The sequence below is a fragment of the Alexandromys fortis genome, unplaced genomic scaffold (assembly GCF_014885135.2).
Source record: "Alexandromys fortis isolate MF-2015 unplaced genomic scaffold, M_Fortis_MF-2015_v1.1 scaffold_178, whole genome shotgun sequence".
NCBI lineage: Eukaryota > Metazoa > Chordata > Mammalia > Rodentia > Cricetidae > Alexandromys > Alexandromys fortis.
The window spans coordinates 27,565-47,898 of record NW_026068054.1 but is presented as its reverse complement, the minus strand read 5'-3'; the positions used below and the strand labels follow the sequence as shown (position 1 = coordinate 47,898).

Here is a 20,334-nt window from a genome sequence, read left to right as displayed (position 1 = left end):
CTGAGGTTTTTTTTTTTTTTTTTAAAGAAAATGGTCCCCAAAGGGAGTGGCACTATTGGGAAGTGTGACCTTCCTGGAGGAAGTGTGTCACTGTGGGGGCAGGCTTTGAGGTCTCTTTTTCTCAAGCTTCCCTCAGTGTGACAGTCAGTGGACTTCCTGTTGCCTGCACGATGTAGCACCCAGCTCCAGCACCACACCTGCCGGCACACCACCATGCTCCCTTCATGATCATAACTGGCTGAACCTCTGACACTGTAAGCCGCCAGTTGCCATGGTGCTGTCCCTGCTCAGCAATATGAAAATCCCAACTGAGACAATGACTGCAGTTTTGCTCCTGTTGTGAATCCTATCTGTGTTTTCTGGTGGTCTGAGGTGACCCCTGTGAAAGGGCCACTCAACACCCAAAGGGATGGTGACCCACATGTTGAGAATCACTGATCTAAAGACTTCAGCATACCCTATGCTATAGCTTGGGCTACAGTTGTCTGAGCACCAAGCAGGATGGTCAACACAGCACGTAGGTGAAGAACAACTGTGTTCCTAGGGTTACACGGGAAACGGAGAGTCCTGGAAAACACACTGACCAAACACTGGGCAAATGCCTATTCCTACTGTCCTACTTATCCACTCTGAAGAATGTTCTAGATCTCCCTATCTGCACCTCTAAAGGATCCACTGTTGAAAGTTCTGTGGGTCAGTGAACATTCAATTTGACCCGAGTTAGAAGCTGAGAAACAAAAGCCAGTAGGCAGAGACGAGAGACGTGTGAAATACTTGCCTAGTGAGGGCGAGAGCGTGGGCTGAGCCCCCAGGTTTACTTATTCACACTGCTACCAGCAGCAGCAGGGCTTGATAGTTTGGTAGAGATATTATCTTTGAAAGGGGTCAAGATCATGATGGGGAAACCCACAGAATGAGCGGACCCAAACTATTAGGAGCTCGCTGACTCCCGACTGACAACAACTGTGGAACCTGCATGGGACCGAACTAGGTCCTGTAAAGACAAGTGACATTCACGGGGCTTGGGCTGTATGTGGCAGTAGGACCAGGATCTAACCCTAGCGCAAGAACTGATTGTGTGGAGCCCATTCTCTATGGAAAGATACCTTGCTCAGCATAGGCATGGGGTGTCCCAACAAGATGATGAGACAGACTTAGGTGACTTCCCAGGGGAGGCCTTACCCTCTCTGAGGAGCAGATGGGGGGTGGGGTGGGAGGAAGATGAGGGGAGCGGGAACTGGGATTGGTATGTAAAATAAATAAATAAGAAAGATATTATCATTGACTGGGCAGTGTGGCACACACCTTTAATCCCAGTACTCAGGAGGCAGAGGCAGGTAGATCTCTGTGAGTTCGAGGCCAGTCTGGTCTACAGAGCAAGTTCTGGGATAGCCAGGGCTACAAGATGTTACCTTTGGGCCTGGGGAGATGGCTCCGTAGTGAGGAGTGTGTACTGCTTAGGATCTGAGTTTGGTTTCCAACACTCATGTCTGAAAGTTCCTAACTGCCTATAAGTCCAGTTCCAGGAGATCTGCCATCTCTGGTCTTCAAGGGCATCTGCACTCACATCACACATAGACATGTGATTTAAAATATAGCTTTAATCTAGATGTTTTCTCGTGCATGGGTGTTTTGCCTGAATGTATTTCTGTGTGACTAGTGCCCAAGGAAGACATCAATCGATCCCCTGGAACTGGAATCATGACTCAAACATGTGGGCTGCCGTGTAGATGCTAGGAGTCAAACTGTGTCATTTGCAAGAACAAAAGCTATTAACCTCTGAGCCAGCTCTTCAGGCTCAAAACAGTTATGTTTTTTAAAGATTTTACATTTATTCTTGATAAAAGTGATACCGGAGGTAGGACTGAAGTGAAAACCCTCTAACCAGTCATTGGCACGCTAAACCACCACAGGCTGCTACTAATGGTATCCTTACTCTCTTCTAGGGCTACCATGTCTGACACTGCACTGACCTTTCTTCCCCCTGCTCTGGAAGCAGAAGAAACCGAGACATCTATGTTCCTCCTGATGCTACCTGTCTGAGGGCACAGGGAAAATACTTGCCCTCTTGACAGAGAAGCTGAAGATGTGATTTTCTTCAGTACCATCACATGTGGCTGTGAGAGAGGATAGAAGAAAAACGCAGTGGAATGTGGGATGCAGACTCCAGAAAGATCTCATCCCTACCATCAAGGCCAGTCAGTCAGGCAAGGCGAGTCAACTGAGGAAGTTGTGGTTTGAAGGCTGCATGAAGCAAGAAAGCAAGGGAGTTGCTTTAGTGTGACCCTCCCCTCCCTCCCCCACTTGTTCTTTACACTCAGAAAAGCAAGAGGGATCCTCTAAGGGGAATACTGAACCAATACAAACTGCAAAGGATTTCTAATTAGGAGAAAAACACCCAAAAGTTGTGTATATATTCCGTGATGTACCAGCTCTGTAACTCTGAACTTTGAACTTTGACCTCAAGCCTCACAAAGACTGGGGTTACAGGTGTGTACCAGCATGCTCAGCTGATCTACTTTTGCTGCTTTAGAGTCCAGTAGGGTGCTGTTTTGAGCTTTTAAAGACAGTCTCTCTCTCCACCCCTTACATTTAAGCACTTACAGAGTCCTTGACAGGGAAATTACTGGAAACACACAGGAACAGTCTTGGGGAAAGCCCTGCCCAATTGATGAACAATAGCAATTCCACTCAGTCCAACCAAGGAAGTAACAGGTTGTGTTGATAACACTGTGTTCTGGGTGCCATATACCAACAAGGTCACACTTGCCACCTGGTCTTCCACAGTCAATCCCAGATAATTGCCTTGATGGAGCAAGACAGCAGGCTGTGTGGACACCAGAGGAAAAGCCCAGGGGGAAGAGGAAGCCACTGGACTGTGAGCCCAGTGTTTCTCTTCTCTGTACTGAGTCATCTTCTGGTAAGGCACCAGGAGAACACCAGCCCAAGTTTCTGAAACATGGAAAACCCCAGCAGCCTGGACCCCTGATAGATTTTATCTGGGGTAATTCCTCTCACCAACAACCCCCTGTCATTGTCATTTCTAACTTGAATATGTGGAGATCCTTTTCTTTCTCCTGCTGGGAGGAGGCACACAGATGGTACAGGCCCAACTTCAATGTAGCTGAAATAAACCTACGCGGGGTTGCCATAAAAACAGAGGCTTTAAAAGTTCTCCAATTCCTGCGCAGCCAGGACTGTTACACAGAGAAACCCCTTTCTCAAAAATCAAACAACAACAAAAACAAAACAAGTTTCCTGATTGAGCAGTAATAGCTAGTTTGCATCCCTCCTGCCTGTCCACCAAGTATGTTTTCATTAGTCAAAAATGGAAGCTGAGCCAGGCATGGTGGTACATGCCTTTAATCTCAGCACTCAGACCAGCCTGGTCTACATAGGGATATAAAGAGGAAGCTGGAGGCTCTGGGCAGCTTCCAGGAAATCAGTCTTTGGGGGTGAGGGACCAGGGAGCATGCTTGCAAAGCTGAAACTTTAGGGAACTGACCGGAGCACAATCAGGGTACAACCTGCAGCTTGGAAATCGGAGGCAGGATTGATTACCCCCTCCATTACACGGGTGGGGGTACATGACTGTTCTTGGTAGAGTGACTTTTCTGGTTAATTTTGATAATGAATGAGATCCGTACACAACAACGGGACTACTGTTTACCACATTATATCAGCGAAGAGTTTGAATACAGAGAAACTCAGCAATAATCCCATCAGTCTTACTTACTCTATGCATGATACTTAGATCAGGACAGAAACCAACACTATTTTTCACGGTTTGTTTTTGAGGACTCAAGAAAGCGTATGTTCTGGGAAAAGGAGTTAGAGTCAAGTGAGTGACAGCTTGACTTTACAGATGGAAAAACAGACCTAGTCCCACAGTATGATCACGAGTGAGCCTACCAGTGCCTGCTATCTGTGCCTCTCGTGTAACACAAAGAACCTTGCTGAAATTGCCTTTCATCTTTCTTGTATGTGAGGGAGTACACTAAAGAAACCACCCACCTGAACACTTCATCTGGGGGGAAATTGTTTTTTGTTTTTGTTATTGTTGTTTTAAGTGTGTGTGTGGGGGGGGGGGGGGGAGCCCTGGCTGCCCTGGATCTTGTTATCTAGACCAGATTGATCTGGAATCTTCAGAGACCCATGGCCTCTGTATCCCTGGGGGGATCCAAAGAGCCTAGAGTAGAGAGAAAAGAAAGCAGATTGAACAAGGCCAGGGCTAGGGAAGTGAGAGCGTGGGAAAGAATAGTGGAGGTAGCAAGTGACAGAGTGTAGGAAGAGAGCTCCAAACTTTTCTGAGGTTGGGTCTGGCTCTTGCCAAAGCTGGTCTTGTAGTTTTGATAGTCTTGATACTCTAGGCTCAACTTCCTGAGTGCTGCCAGGATTACAGCTTGTGACACCATGTCCAGCTTTGACCTGCTCAATTATAAAACAAAAAAATTAATCTTTAACTGACTTGTATACACCACATATTCCATACTTGTAATGTATGTTACCTTTAAAAGCTTGTGTATTTTCGGAATAAGGGCACCCACCACCAATGAAAATAGATGGCCCAGGTGATCCAACATCTTGGAATGCCTCTGTTACAGTTTGTTAGTTCTGCATCCAGAACAGCTTCAAGGCTGCTATCAGAGATGATCCAGCCTCACAGAATACTCTAGCCAAGACATAACCACTATCCTGAATTTTCTTAAGGTTCACTCAAAGATGCTTGCATCCCCCAGACAACAGGAAGCAGTCTAGAGAAAACGATGCCTATATTCCCAAAAGATGGATTATGGACGTTTGTCATTATTTAATGGGGTTTGATTACAAGTTATTATCATTCGTTGTAAAAAAAACCAAGTTAAACAAAAGAGTTAAATTCAAAGTTCCTTTATAAAGGAAAAGAGGAGGATATGATATAGGAATGGTTAAAAAAAAGGGTAAACTTTTGAATAAACTTTAATCTAAAAACAACTATTAATCACAAAATATTTTACATTGGTATGGATTTTAGTTTACTGATACAAATTTAAAGTGATTTTTGCTATACTATATGTATGTTTCTGCTCGTTTAGGATTTGGTGCTTATGCAGCTCATTTAAAATATAATGTATAAAAATACAGATTAGTAGTTTGTCAACTATAATAATCTAATTTATAGTCGTGTTAGGTATGTTTTCAAGGTCTTACAGATATATATATATATATGTATATATATATATATATATTAGATAGTTGATCTTCAAACACTCCAAAGACCTATAGAATATGGCATTTAATGTTTAATAACCTAAGGCTTTTCATGATAGTAAGACAAGTCTGCTCTTGTCAGCACCAATTTGCTTCAAAAAAGGATGATGGGCATCAAAGAAACTCCATATGGAGTTTACTTTCTTTATGGAAAAAAGCTAACTATTTTGGCAAAAAAAAAAACTCTCCTTGCCTCAACTGCTGATAGTATACTGTTCAAACTAGACCAGCAGGAAGCAAAAAAAAAAGTGCCAAACTTTCCAAAGACAAGGTAGGACAGTCCATCAAAATTCCCTGCTTCTCAAATTGTCTATCAGCTATACTAGGCCTGTAGGCCAAAGTTGGATGCCCAACATTACAGAACATCTGACTGTCCAGGCAGCCAGATATCCCTATCAGTAGGTAACATTTCACCCTTCTGGTGTCTTTGATGGAATTAAAGATTAAATAATTAAACTTACAGTTTTCCTTAATGATGATAAAATGTCAATTAGGTATAAAACTTTAGATTCACAAAGATAGATATTAGAGTATTTTCTCTAATTTGCCAAACACAAATATTATAACTGTAATGTTATATAGTTTTACTATGTTAAAGTCAGAATCTTCTTTTTTAATTAAGCAAAAAAGGAGGAGATGTGTTATATAATCTTTTTATACACTGAAGATGTCTTTGCCGAGACACCTTCTGAATGTTTTAAGAGCTGACCCACATTCTAGATGGAAAACTCCACCTACAGACTTATTTTAGAATGATCTTGTATATGTATTTGTGTGTGAGCGTATGGGCACAAGTGTGTGATGGTAGATATGTCTCTCCAGGCAGAAGCCAGAAGGGGCCTCAGCCGGCTCCTCTACCGCTTCTCATCTCCTCCTTTAGAGTCTCTGCCTGAACCAGCGGCTCTCCTTTGGCCCTGTCTCAGCTAAACAAGCAAGCCCTCATGTCTCCCTTAGAGTTGAGGTTATAGGTCTGTTTCTGTGCCTGACTTGATATGCAGATGCTGTTATCCAACCTCTGTCTGAGTACCCAACAAGCACTCTTAATCACTGAGCCATCTCTTGATCTCTCGTTTAGTTTTTTTTATTTATTAAAGATTTCTGTCTCTTCCCCACTGCCACCTCCCATTTCCATCCCCCTCCCCCAATCAAGTCCCCCTCCCTTATCAGCCCAAAGAGCAATCAGGGTTCCCTGCCTGGTGGGAGGTCCAAGGACCACCCACCTCCATCCAGGTCTAGTAAGGTGAGCATTCAAACTGCCTAGGCTCCTACAAAGCCAATACGTGCAGTAGGATCAAAGAACCCATTGCCATTGTTCTTGAGTTCTCAGTAGTCCTCATTGTCCACTATGTTCAGCGAGTCTGGTTTTATCCCAGGCTTTTTCAGATCTGGCCATAAGACACTTAAGGAAATGCTCAACTTCCTTAGTGATCAGGGAAATGCAAATCAAGACAACTTTAAGATACCATCTTACACCTGTCAGAATGGCTAAAATCAAAAACACCAATGATAGCCTTTGCTGGAGAGGTTGTGGAGAAAGGGGTACACTCATCCATTGCTGGTGGGAATGCAAACTTGTGCAACCACTTTGGAAAGCAGTGTGGCGGTTTCTCAGAAAATTCGGGATCAACCTATCCCTGGACCCAGCAATACCACTCTTGGGAATATACCCAAGAAAGGCCTTATCATACAACAAAAGTATATGTTCTACTATGTTCATAGCAGCATTGTTTGTAATAGCCAGAACCTAGAAACAACCTACATGCCCTTCAATGGAAGAATGGATGAAGAAAGTATGGAATATATACATATTAGAGTACTACTCAGCAGTAAAAAACAAGGACTTCTTGAATTTTGCATACAAATGGACGGAAATAGAAAACACTATCCTGAGTGAGGTAAGCCAGACCCAAAAAGAGGAACATGGGATGTACTCACTCATATTTGGTTTCTAGCCATAAACAAAGGACATTGAGCCTATAATTTGTGTTCTTAGAGAAGCTAAATAAGAAGGAGAACCCAAAGAAAAACATATAGGCATCCTCCTGAATATTAACCTTCATCAGGCGATGAAAGGAGACAGAGACAGAGACCCACATTGGAGCACCGGACTGAAACCTCAAGGTCCAAATCAGGAGCAGAAGGAGAGAGAGCAGGAGCAAGGAACTCAGGACCGAGAGGGGTGCACCCACACCCTGAGACAATGGGGATGTTCTATCGGGATCTCGTTTAGTTTTTGAAACAAGTTTTCTCTTGGTAGCCCAACCTGGTCTGGTACACCTCAGGCTTGCCCTCAGCAAACTTGCCAACTCATTTCCTGTTTCACTGGGATTACAGGTACTTGACACTATGTCAGCAATTTATTTAGCCTTTCAATTCTCCGCTAGTGGTTCCATTTTCTTTTCCTGTTACCATTTTTTTTTTCCTGAAAGAAGCAAATAAGGGAAGGAAGTAAAGGGAACAAAAAGACAGGAAAGGAGGAATCATTTGCCTACTAATGTAAAACCCAAAACTTCCGCCTGCTAGAAGACCAAAGGCATCAGGCCCTCATCAAATATGGCCACACAGGCCTTGCCTGCCGACGCTTGCCCTTAACCAACATGGCGACCGCGTGTGTCGTCGACTTCCGTCGCCCTCAGCCTACCAACCCACCCGCGGCGACGGGCGGCGAGCTTCAATGACGGCGGCGGGCTGAGCGCATGCGTGGCGGCGGTGGCGGCGGCGGCGGCGGTGGCAGCGGCTCTGGCGGCGGGGCGGCGGGGAGTCACTACCCGCAGTTGCTAAGCTGCGGCGGCCGTGTCGTGATGGTGTAGCGGGGCCTGCGGACGGGCGAGGCGGCCGGCGCGGCCCACGCCTCCCGAGCGGCTCGGTGCAGCGGCGGCACGCTGAGGGGGCGTCGCCGCCGCCGGCCCCCGGCGCCACGGGAGGCCGCGCCCGCCATGGCTGCCCGGGTGGTACTGGACGAGTTCACGGCGCCCGCCGAGAAGGCGGCGCTGCTGGAGCGGAGCCGCGGCCGCATCGAGGCTCTGTTCGGCGTGGGCCTGGCGGTGCTCGGCGCCCTCGGGGCGGAGGAGCCGCTGCCCGCGCGCATCTGGCTGCAGCTCCGCGGCGCGCAGGAGGCTGTGCACAGCGCCAAGGTGAGTCCGGCCTGGCTCGCCGGGCCGCGCGCACGGGGCTTAAGGGTTTTATCCCGGGAGCCTCAGTTTCCCCGTTGGTGAGGGGCGCCGCGAAAGCGTCTCTTCCTATTCCCTCGCGAAAGCAGAGTGGGCGAGGTGCGCAGAACGCCCAGCCATCGGGCCCGGGGCACACGCGCGCTGCGCGGTCGCGCTGCTCCTCCAGTCCCTTGGATGTGCGCAAGGCTCGACGCTCCTGGTTGCTTTGCATCGTCCAGGCCGCCACGGCATGATTTCTGAACCCTTTGGAGATCTTAGGCCCTTTTGGAAATCAGGAGGGGGAAAGCATAACCGTAAGTGATGACCTTTGGAAGGAGGATGTTTAGTAGCTGCCTTCAGAACAGCATTATTCCTGTATTGTTGATGGTCTACGACTGTATGATGCTTGTAGCACATCTGAAAGGAATAACGCAGTGTTTAAAAATCCAGCGAGGACGGTGTGCTAGGACTCTTTCCTTCTATTAGACGAACAGCTGGAGAAACTGAAACTAAGCAGTGACTCACCTTGTGTCTAAGCAGTGTTTCAGACCTTATACCAGCTCAACACCGCCATCAGCCCCTCCCTCTCGTCAGAAACAGTAGCAGAATGTGCCCGGGAAGCCTTAGATGCCTACAAAGTCTCTTGGAGCCAGTGAAATAGCCAGGTAGTCTACAGTTATGTTTCTATGCAAGAGATCCTACAAGACCTGTGTGGGAGAAGGCCAGATAACCGAAGCTGTAGTGTGTGTATAGCATCCTAAGCTGCAGGGGAGGAGTAGGAAGTTGCGGGATAAGGTGGTGCTTCCTCTCCCGTGGTATTTGGAGAGTCAGATCTGGGAACTTAGGAGAAAGCCCCTTGCTGCACCTCCCGGTGTGAAGTCACCAGCTTTTCAAAGCCTAGTATCTTGAACTTTATTTCCTGGACACCTTCAGGTGCCCACTTTCTCCTCCAGACGTTCCTATCCGTAGACCCCAGAATTTATGGGTAAGGTATTTGTTTTTTAGAACCCAAGTGGATGATGCTTGTCAAACAACTTGGCTCTGGGGATGCCCTTTTTACATCGACATCATAAATTTCTCATCACCCTTGAGTGACTGTAGCTCCTGATGTAGTTAGATTTAATTTTTTTAAAAAATAAAAAGATGCGTAGATGTAACGTGAGTAGTCTATAAGGCACAGTGTGGGCTGGAGTCATTGATGTGGGGTCAAGTTTGTTTTCCCATGTAGTTCCTTAAATGGGCCATCTGATTTCCGAACAAATTGCTGTTTCCCTCCTTCGTCCTCAGCACCCACTCTTTTTGCTATTCAGGCCTAAAAACGTGCCTGAGGCCTGTCAGTTCTAAATATTCCACCATGCACCTATTCTTCTCCTTCCCCTGGCCTTTACTTCGGTTAGGACTTTTGTTCCCGATGTCTCTTCTAGCTTCATTGCTTTGGTGGCAATGCTCCCTGCCTCCTAGTTCACTTTGTATTAGACTGTTGTTCTTCAGAAAGTCCTTGTTGTGGGCTGGAACCTGGTAAGGCTTCCTGTCACTAAGAACACTGCTTGTAAGACAATCTTGCACTGGTGACTGGCTGGGCTTGAGTTAGCCGTCCTAGCCTTGCCTCTGAGCTGAGATTACAGGCATGTGCCACCACAGGGCACTTACTAATCCTGTGCCATCTTGTTTTCTACCGTATGTGGTAGCGGCGCTCTCTTAGACTTCCACAACAGGCTAGTCTCTTCTCTCTTTGCTGTGGTTTTTTTTTTTTTTTTTTTTTTTTTTTTTTTTTTTTTTTTTTTTTTTTTTTTTTTTGCTTTTTCGAGACAGGGTTTCTCTGTGGTTTTGGAGCCTGTCCTGGAACTAGCTCTTGTAGACCAGGCTGGTCTCGAACTCACAGAGATCCGCCTGCCTCTGCCTCCAGAGTGCTGGGATTAAAGGCGCGCGCCACCACCGCCCGGCTCTTTGCTGTGTTTTGGACTGATCCTGTTTCTGCTCTTTTTGAGACCACCCCAGAGGTGCTTCCCTTCCACCTTGCCTATCTTGCCAAACCCTTCCTACCCCAGTTCTCTAGTGTGTCTGCTGGTGCCACACAGTTTAGCACAGCCAGCGGGAAAGGTGTGGTACACGATATTTTGGTAATGGTAATGTTACCTGCCCTGTTATCTTTTCAACATGTGTTACTCATACCATAACCCAACCTCTTACGAGAACCCTTCTTCCGCTCCCTTGAGATTCATAGGAAGAGTTGACTGGCACACTCAAGGGCAGTTTGTTTTACTTTGTAACTTTTTTGGCAGGGGGAGAGGGGAGGAAACCATTAACTTGTTACACAGAGAAATGGCGTTGAGGGGGAAACACAGCAAAGAAATGTTCAGCCAGGCTGCTGTGGTGAAACATACTGTAGTCCCTGAACTCTGGAGGCTGAGGTGTGAGGGTGGTGGTTTGCGGCCAGCCTGAGCTCCACAGAGAAACCCATTCTCACAGACAAAAGTGTTTATTTTTGATACTGCCTGGGCTCAGACTCTGGGCCTTGTATGCACTATCTAGATAAGCACTTTTCCATGGAGCTACACCCCCAGCCCAAGAAGAGTTTTAAAAAGCTCCTGTTACCTCCATAATAAGGGGTCAGTGGTAGAGTGCTTTGTTGCTTCAATCCCTGGGGCCAGGGAAGAAAATGGGAGGCCCGTTTGCCTGCTCCAGATTGGGTTTGTTACAATATAACTGTGAGAAGGGCCTGTGAATTAGGCCTCCAGCAGTCAGGGAGGCAAGTGGGAGCGACTCTTTGGAGTGATAATGCCTGGAGCTCAAGACAGGCACCGGCTACCCTAGTGGACTTTGAAAAGCCAGAAAACCGCGTATGAGGTGGCACATCATGACGACATGTCAAGGTCCTTTGTGAGCTATGCTGGGCACATATTTGCTCAGCTCAAGACCCCGGATATTCAGGAGGGAGTTAGTGAGGGTTTTGGCAGGGAAAGAGTTTGCCTGAAATTCCTGAATGATAATTTGTAGGCCAGAGGAGAACCAATAGTGAAAGGAATACTGTTTTACGGTTGAGCTGGACTTGGGTGGGATGGTAAGGGACTTGGGACCTGAGTGGAAGTAGGGATTTAGGGGATTTAAACCTTGGTAGCTGGAAGGAGTAGTTCATATTCTTTGACCTCTTGGTGATGAGGCTGCCCGGGTAGTCAATGTTTTAAATTTTATTTACTTATTTCTTAAAGACAAAGTCTTGTTGTGTAGCTCTGGCTGACTTCCAACTGGAGATCCTCCTGCCTCTGTTCCTCAACACTGGGAGTATGGGCATGTACCACAATGACTAGCTGGTGGTAGCATTTGGGGAAAAGCTCACCTGTGTGGTTGTCCCTTACCCTCAAGGATCCTGTAACCCAGTAGGAGAGATATGCGGATAGAGGACAGGGTGATTCACATACACTTGCCATGTGTTCAAAGTGTTGCAGTAACAAGAGAAAGGAAAGACGTCTATGATCATTGAGGCTCCACTTAGGTGAAGGAGGGAACATGGGCAAAATCACAGGTATTTGAAAGGTGCAGTTTTACTCAGTTCCTTAAGTAAAGAGAGCAAGGAGGAAGTTTTCCAATGTAGCAAGAATGTCTGGGGCCTGCTGACAGGTGTGGAAAGTCTTGACTGCTAATGATGTAGCTACAAAATGCCACAGCGTTTTCCTCTGGACTAGATGCTCTGCCGTGATGCAGGGACAGATGTGGTGAGTCAAGTCCAGCAACTTCCATACTAATTTGGCATTACTCTGGGGACTTAAGAGGTAAGGCTAGATTTATGTCAACTTGACACAAGCTAGAGTCATCAGAGAGGAGGGAATCTTATTTGAGAAAATGCGTCCATAAGATCAGGCTGTAGGCAAGCCTGTAGAGCATTTTCTTAATTAGTTATTGATGGGAGAGGGCTCAGACCATTGTAGGTTCGGGTCCTCTCTGGGCTGGTGGTCCTGGGTTCTATTAGAAAGCAGACTGAGCAAGCCTTGGGAAGCAGGTCAGTAAGTAGCACTACTCTATGACTGCATCAGCTCCTGCCTCCATTTTCCCACCTTGTTTGAGTTCCTGCCCTGGCTTCCCTCAGTGCACTGTGGTCCATTCTATGTAAGCCAAATAAGCCCTGTTCTCCCCGCTCTGCTTTTGGTCGTGGTGGTTCATCCCAGTAATAGTGACCCTGAAGAAGATAGTATGAGAAGATAGAAAACCTGGAGCGGACTTACTCATTGGCTGCAGTAAGGAGGAACAAACTTATATTTTTAATTCCATGTAGAAGTATCAGCACAAACTTTGTGTTATTGTATTCTTTTTTTGGGGGGAGGTCTTAAGATTATGTAGCCCAAAATAGCTTGGAGCCCTCAATTTTCCTGCTTCAGCCTCTCCTCTGGGATAACCACATCTGGCCACATTGATTCTCTTCGTAAAGTCCTCCACACAAAACACAGCTGCCAGTGGAAATAAGAGACTGTTTACCCTGAGCCAAATATGAGTGACGATGGCCTAGGAACACACATTCTGGTTGCCCTGAACATTGTCTTTTTTTTGTTGTTTGTTTTTCGAGACAGGGTTTCTCTGTGTAGCCCTAGCCATCCTGGACCGGGCTGGCCTTGAACTCAGTGATTTGTCTGTATCTGCCTCGAAAGTGCTGGGATTAAAGGGCTGTACCACCACCACTAGGCTGAAGAACACATCTTAACATGGAAACAGTTACATAAACTTTCATCGTCAGAACAAAAGACAGTCTTAAATCATCTGACTCTGGTAGCACACACTGAAATCCCAGTACTCTGAGGCAGAGGCAAGGAGGATCACCACAGATTCATAGCCAGTCTGGGCTGTCTGGTCACTGTCTAAACCAAACAAACAAAACGGGGGGGGGGGGGGCAATTGTCAAGGAAGTTTTCAGGTATGTTGTTGGGAACTTAAGGCGGGGAAATCTGTAGTTCTCAAGTGTTGTTTGTTTGATAGTGGTCTTAGCCTTTGGGAGTGATGGAAGCTAGTGTCCTGCTAAGTTAATACATCCCAAAAGCTTTACCTGTAGTTAAAAGGATGCAGGTGGACAGCGAATGGCCACTGGAGGGACTAAAGATAGCCTTAGCTCTACAGTGTCAGCTTTCTAAAACCAGGCTCAAATCTTCAGCATAGCCACCTCCCAGGAGGGACGACAACTTCAGGTTACAAGATTTTTTTTTTTTTTTTTTTTGGTTTTTCGAGAGAGGGTTTCTCTGTGGTTTTGGAGCCTGTCCTGGAACTAGCTCTTGTAGACCAGGCTGGTCTTGAACTCACAGAGATCCACCTGCCTCTGCCTCCCAAGTGCTGGGATTAAAGGCGTGTGCCACCACCGCCCAGCATACAAGATATGTATTGTAATAAAATCCAACCCCACATATTAAAGAAAATATATCAGTGATTCAGGTGGAGCTTTTGAACTGCCCTTTTAACTTCTGCTTTAGAAAGTCTAACACTACAGGGTTAGGAGTAAATTAACACACTCTTCCCCTTGGAGAAGAGAGCAGCAGAAGGCCTGGTGGCCTAGAGCACTGTCTCAGAAACATCAGGTGGTTCTTCCTGGTGTGTGTGTGTGTGTGTGTGTGTGTGTGTGTGTGTGTGAGAGAGAGAGAGAGAGAGAGAGAGAGAGAGAGAGAGAGAGAGAGAACGCGATCGCACTTGAGGCTGCTTTGAGGCTGCTTTCCCGAAGAAACCAGAAGGGACTTACTTTTATGGGACAGAAGTAGGGACCAGACAGAGTCAGGAACAATGAACTTAGAGTATCACTGGACCTTGGAACTGGCAGGTGATGTTTCCCTGGTGGAGGAGTGAGTTCATCCAGGTATCACAGTTAAAAGGACCTAAGTACAGTTGAGCAAGGCAGAGCAGGGCTCAGGAGTTGTGTCTGAAGAGTTCCCGTGTTTGAGTGAGCACAAGGAGGTAGAAAGGCTGAATGAAAGCCGAAGGGGAAAGAGGAGGACCAGGCTAGACTGTCATGCCAGCTGGTCTCCTTGTACCAGGTCCTTGTTTGCTTAGAGAATGATACCTGGTTCATGAGTGAACAGTAGACTTGTTCATGGAGGAAGTAATTTAGAGATGTACAGTTGGGTAGTATTGTGTGGACCTTTTGTGTTGATGTTACCAGAAAGAAATGTGATAGCTTTTTTGCATTTCCTAGAACGATACTACACACATACACACGCCATATAGTTGTGAAAATCATCTTAAGAAACAGTGGTTGGCTCAGTGTCTTTTATGGGTAACACTTTGGGGTTATTCCAGAATGTTGAAACGGGAGCTACTCATTGCTGTCACTGTAGCTTCCCCTTCCCAGTTCTCTTCCCAGCCAGTGTTGTAGGATTTGCTTTAAAATTGCATTTACTTACTAGTTTTGTCAGAGCTCTTTATGCCGTAGCCTGTGTGGGGATCAGGGTCAACTTGTCAAAGCTGGTTCTCTCCCTCTACCATATAGGTCCTGGGGATTGAACTTGGGTCATCAGGCTTGGTGGCTGGTAAAATGCTGAGGCATTTTGCAGACTCTATTGTAGGTTTTTTTAAAGATGTATTTATCTTTCAAAGATGTTATGTGTATGAGTATTTTGCCATTGTGTATGCCAGTGTGCCATGGCATGCCTGGCACTGATAGAGGTCAGAGGTCATCAGATCCCCTGAAACTGGTGTTACTGGTAATTGTAAGCCACCATGTAGGTAAATCAAGGTTCACTGTCTTGTTTTTTGCTAGCATTTTGCTAAGGTAATATTATTGCATAAAGTTAGCTTTCTTAAAATTCAGATGAAGTTATGGGGGAAAATCTCTATAGTAATTAAGGAACTGCTTTGTTGTTCTCGTTAAACTCCTATAAAAATTATAAAATTGTGAGGGTGGGTATGGTGTCTGTGTGTGTGTGTGTACACATGCCACAGTGTGCATATGGAAGTCAGAGTAAAATTTGTGAAATGGATTCTCTCCTTTACCTGAATTCTGGGGATTATTTAGGTCATGCTTGTACTGCAAGTACCTTTACCACTAGGGCATCTCTCTAGCTCTGTTGTTATAGTTATTCATGAGACAGAGTGTCACTATGTAGACCAGGCTGGCCGAGATCTGTGTTGTTATAGTTATTCATGAGACAGAGTGTCACTATGTAGACCAGGCTGGCCGAGATCTGTCTGTGCTATTCACCCCCAACACACACACCTCATGGGGCATTAAAGACTCTTAACCCTGGTTTTTGTTTTTGTTTGTTTTTAATATAAAGTCTCACCACGTATCCCTGACTGGCCTGGAACTCACAAAGCTCTACCTGCCTCTGCCACCTTAGGCTGGGATTAAAGAGATATACCACTACACCCAGCATTTCTGGTGTGTTTTTTTTTTTAATTAAGAGAATAAAATTGCTCTTGTTGCTATAGGTAGATTAATGCATATTGATGTATCTCTATTAATGAAATTCTTGCAGCAATAGATGCTTATACAGATAAGGACTTAGTAATTTTTTTCCACTTGAGAAGTCTAAAGATGGCCAAGCATTTGTGATACACACCTGTAATAACATTTATTAAGGAGGCTGAGGCAGGGGTGTGGCAAATTTGAGGTCTCCTTGGGCTGTGTAGTGACTTGGAGATCAGCTTGGGTAACTTACTAAGACCTTGTCCTCAACCAAAAAAAATTGTAAAGGAGTTTGTAGAGGGCTTGCCTAGCATGTACAAGAAGACCCTGTGTTTAATCCTGAGAGGACAAAGAGGGGAAGGAAAGCGAGGATAAGCAAGTCTCAGTAGTGGCTATGAGTTGGTCCCATCATCGCAGAGTGACTCGCTGCCCCAGCTATCACGGCTTTGGCTTAAGAAAAAAATATATAGAGGTACCTTAACATATTTTTTGCTGCCTCTATTGGCTAGAACTATGTCATGTGATCACTGCTAGTATCAAACTAGAAAATTTTCATTTATGACCCAGGTATATTGCTGCTCTGACTGGAATCTGAATTTTGTAATCAAGGAAACAGAAAATGGATATTGATAGCTTGGCTGCCATGTCTTATTACATTCTTTTTTTTTCTGATTTATTTATTTATTATGTATAGTGTTCTGTCTGCATGTACATCTGCAGGCCAGAAGAGGGCACCAGATCTCATTACAGATGGTTGTGAGCCATTATGTGGTTGCTGGGAATTGAACTCAGGACCTCTGGAAGAACAGCCAGTGCTCTTAACCTCTGAGCCATCTCTCCAACCCCTTATTACATGCTTTTTAACAGTTACCCTCCTTCCTGTCAACTGTTTTAACTCATCAGGGGACCAGCTGGATAGGAAAGGTGTCTCTGAGAGTGTCCAGTATAAGTACTGAGGGAGTAAGACTGCATATTGAAGGCTGACTGGTTCAGGTCCTATAGAGCAGTGAGTTTCTCTGCCTTAATATAGATGACATGTCAGAATCATTCATCTAGATACATAGGCCTTCTTGCATGTTTTTGTTTTTACCTTCCTTCCTTCCTTCCTTCCTTGCTGGGCAGTGGTGGTGCACTTCTTTAATCCCACCCCTTAGATGGTAGGGGCTAGCAGATCTCTGTGAGTTCAAGACTAACCTGGTCTACAGAGCAAGCTCCAGAACAACTAGGGCTACACAAAGAAACCCTGTCTTGAAAAATCAAGAGAGAGAAAGGAAAAAAGAAGAAGAAGAAGAAGAAGAAGAAGAAGAAGAAGAAGAAGAAGAAGAAGAAGAAGAAGAAGAAGAAGAAGAAGAAGAAGAAGAAGAAAAGAAGAAGAAAGAAGAAGAAAAGGGGGGAGTGTCTCCTATAGCCCAAGCTAACCTAGAAGAACTCCATGTAGCCAAGGCTACCTTCAGGACCCTTGAACTTCTAACCATCCTACCTTCATCCTTAGTGCTGAGATTTCCAGCGTGCACCACCATACTTGGCACTTTTCTTCTTTGTGTGATGCTGGGTTTGGAACACAGGGCCTAATTCATATGAGCAAGAGCTATGACACTGAGCTGTCCCAGCCACAAACCAGAGTCTCTCAATCTCATATGAAAGTAGATCCTAATATCTGCTGGACAGACAACCACATGATCGTACCTTGAAGGTCAGATTGCTGCTAGAGGTGCTGAGAACTCACCCATGCACATAGAGTAAATTTGAGCCTGGCAGACTGGTCCTTGGCCCTGGCAAGGGGACGAGCAGAGCTGGGGACAGTGCAGTACACCTGTAATCACCAGCACTCAGGAAGCTGCAGGAGGGTCCTTTGAGATCAGAGCCATCTCAAGGAAAGGGCCAGGAGTGACAAGAAACAAAGAAAGAAGCAGAGAAGGGAAGACTTCCTGCCACTGAGGACTCATTCTGGGAGCAAAAATGAGACAAGCTTGTATTTAAACAGGTAACTAGATGCCTTTTGGGGTCACAATGGCTAGTTTCTCTAACAGGTGAGTGCACTCGGGCGTCTTAATGGATCCTACAAACTCCCAAAGGGTAAAACACCTTTTGAAGTTACAAGTGGACTTTCAGACAGGCAGTGAGCTCATGACTCAGAACTAGCTAGCAGGACCATAAATGTAGTTCAGAGAACTTTGAGGACGTGGATGAAGAAAAAATACTGGAACCAGGCATTTAATACAGTGGCTCTGAATTTGGGGATCGAATGACCCTTTCACAGGGTCACGTAAGATCATCAGAAAACACAGATACTTACATTAAGATTCATAATGGTAGCAAAATTGCAGTTATGAAGTAGCACCAAAAATAATTTTATGGTTGGGGGTCACCACAACATGAGGAACTGTATTAAAGAGTTGCAGTGTTAAAGAAAGTTAAGAATCACTGCTTGAATATCAGCACTCAGGAAGCAGAACTCTTGTTCAAGGTCAAACCTGGTCTACATAGTGTATTCCAGGTCTACATAATGAGACCCTGTCTCAAACAAAACAACAACAAAAAGAATGCTGGAATGAAATTGCTGAGTGGGAAAATAAATTGGGTACCTAATAACGTCTTACAGACCAAAGAAATTGTACTCAGTGGGGCTATCTCTTCTACCAACTTACAGAGTTATCTTGATTGGCAAAGTTAAACATTTCAATTAATTGCTTAATTAATTTTCTAAACAATGTGCCATGTATCCAAGGTCGACTTGTAATTCTATGTAGCTAAGGATGACCTTGAACTTTTTTTTTTAAAGATGCATTTTTTTATGTATATAGTATGAACATTTTGTCTGGGGGTGTGTGAGTGTGTCTGTCTGTGTGTGTGTGTGCACTGTGTGCATGCCTGGTGTCTTTGGAGGGCAGAAGAGGATACTGGATTTCTTAACTGGAGTTACGGATCTTTTAGGTCTTTTTCAAGTAAGTGCTCTTTAACTGCTGAGCCATCTTTTCAGCCCCTGACCTTGATCCTCCTGCCTCCACTTTCTGAGTGCTGAGGTTACATGCGTGTATTGTCATTTTTTGATACAGTACTAAGATGCATGAATACTAGGTAAAGTGTGTGTGTGTGTGTGTGTGTATGTGTGTGTGTAAACTGGCTATAAGCATTGCTCCTAAAACTGGCTTCCCAGTCTAGACTATAATTAGTAGCAAGATTAGTAACAAGTGGTATGTCAGACAATAGATATAGTTTCTAGAAAATTAAATAATTTGGGAATAGGCCAAAGAAATAGAAAAGCCATATTTTTGTCTCACTTAGAAGTATTTATTTTAAATACCCAAGAGAGGCCTTATCATACAACAAAAGTATATGCTCAACTATGTTCATAACAGCATTGTTTATAATAGCCAGAACCTGGAAACAACCTAGATGCCCTTCAATTGAAGAATAGATGAAGAAAGTATGGAATATATACATATTAGAGTACTACTCAGCAGTAAAAAACAAGGACTTCTTGAAGTTTGCAGGCAAATGGATGGAAATAGAAAACACTATCCTGAGTGAGGTAAGCCAGACCCAAAAAGAGGAACATGGGATGTACTCACTCATATTTGGTTTCTAGCCATAAATAAAGGACACTGAGCATATAATTCGGGTTCTTAGAGAAGCTAAATAAGAAGGAGAACCCAAAGAAAAACATATAGGCATCCTCCGGAATATTAACCTTCATCAGGCGATGAAAGGAGACAGAGACAGAGACCCACATTGGAGCACCGGACTGAAATCTCAAGGTCCAAATCAGGAGCAGAAGGAGAGAGAGCAGGAGCAAGGAACTCAGGACCACGAGGGGTGCACCCACACACTGAGACAATGGGGATGTTCTATCGGGAACTCACCGAGGCCAGCTGGCCTGGGTCTGAAAAAGCCTGGGTTAAAACCGGTCTCGCTGAACATAGCGGACAATGAGGACTACTGAGACCTCAAGAACAATGGCAATGGGTTTTTGATCCTACTGCACATATTGGCTTTGTGGGAGCCTAGGCAGTTTGGATGCTCACCTTATTAGACCTGGATGGAGGTGGGTGGTCCTTGGACTTCCCACAGGGCAGAGAACCCTGATTGCTCTTTGGGCTGACAAGGGAGGGGGACTTGATTGGGGGAGGGGGCGGGGGAGGGAAAGGGGAGGCGGCGGTGGGGAAGAGGCAGAAATCTTTAATAAATAAATAAATAAAAGAAACATAAAAAAAAAGATAAGAATTGCTGGGCTGGAGAAACAGGTCAGCATTTAAAAATGCTAACGGTGCTTGCAGAGGACCTGGGTTTGTTCGCCAGCACCCAAACTGGGTGGCTTGCAAACCGGCTGTAACTTCACCTCCAGGAGTTCTTCCCTGGGCTCTGAGGGCACCAGCGTGCACACATGTAGTGCATATACAACCAAATGCACACACATGCATATAAATGAAAAGTAAATATTAAGAAAAAAAGAAGTATTTATTTAATATTTTGCTATGTAAACTTTGTACTTTGAGGTAGGTATTGCACTCACACATCATATTGCCCAGGATGGCTCTGAGCTCCACTCCCAGGTGTTGG

At 45.2% G+C, this 20,334-nt stretch overlaps 1 protein-coding gene and 1 long non-coding RNA gene across 4 annotated transcripts in view; one reads left to right on the top strand and one right to left on the bottom strand.

Annotated features, from left to right (window-relative positions):
• LOC126487142 (uncharacterized) overlaps positions 1–20,334 on the bottom strand; it is a 76,869-nt gene that overhangs the window by 33,642 nt on the left and 22,893 nt on the right. The gene's annotated exons all lie outside the window — the stretch shown is intronic.
• N4bp1 (NEDD4 binding protein 1) overlaps positions 7,912–20,334 on the top strand; it is a 39,975-nt gene continuing 27,552 nt past the window's right edge. The window contains exon 1 of the mRNA XM_050119812.1: positions 7,912–8,384. Within this exon, the coding sequence (XP_049975769.1) occupies positions 8,187–8,384 (198 nt within the window). The 5' untranslated portion in view covers positions 7,912–8,186. The remainder of the gene's footprint in view (positions 8,385–20,334) is intronic.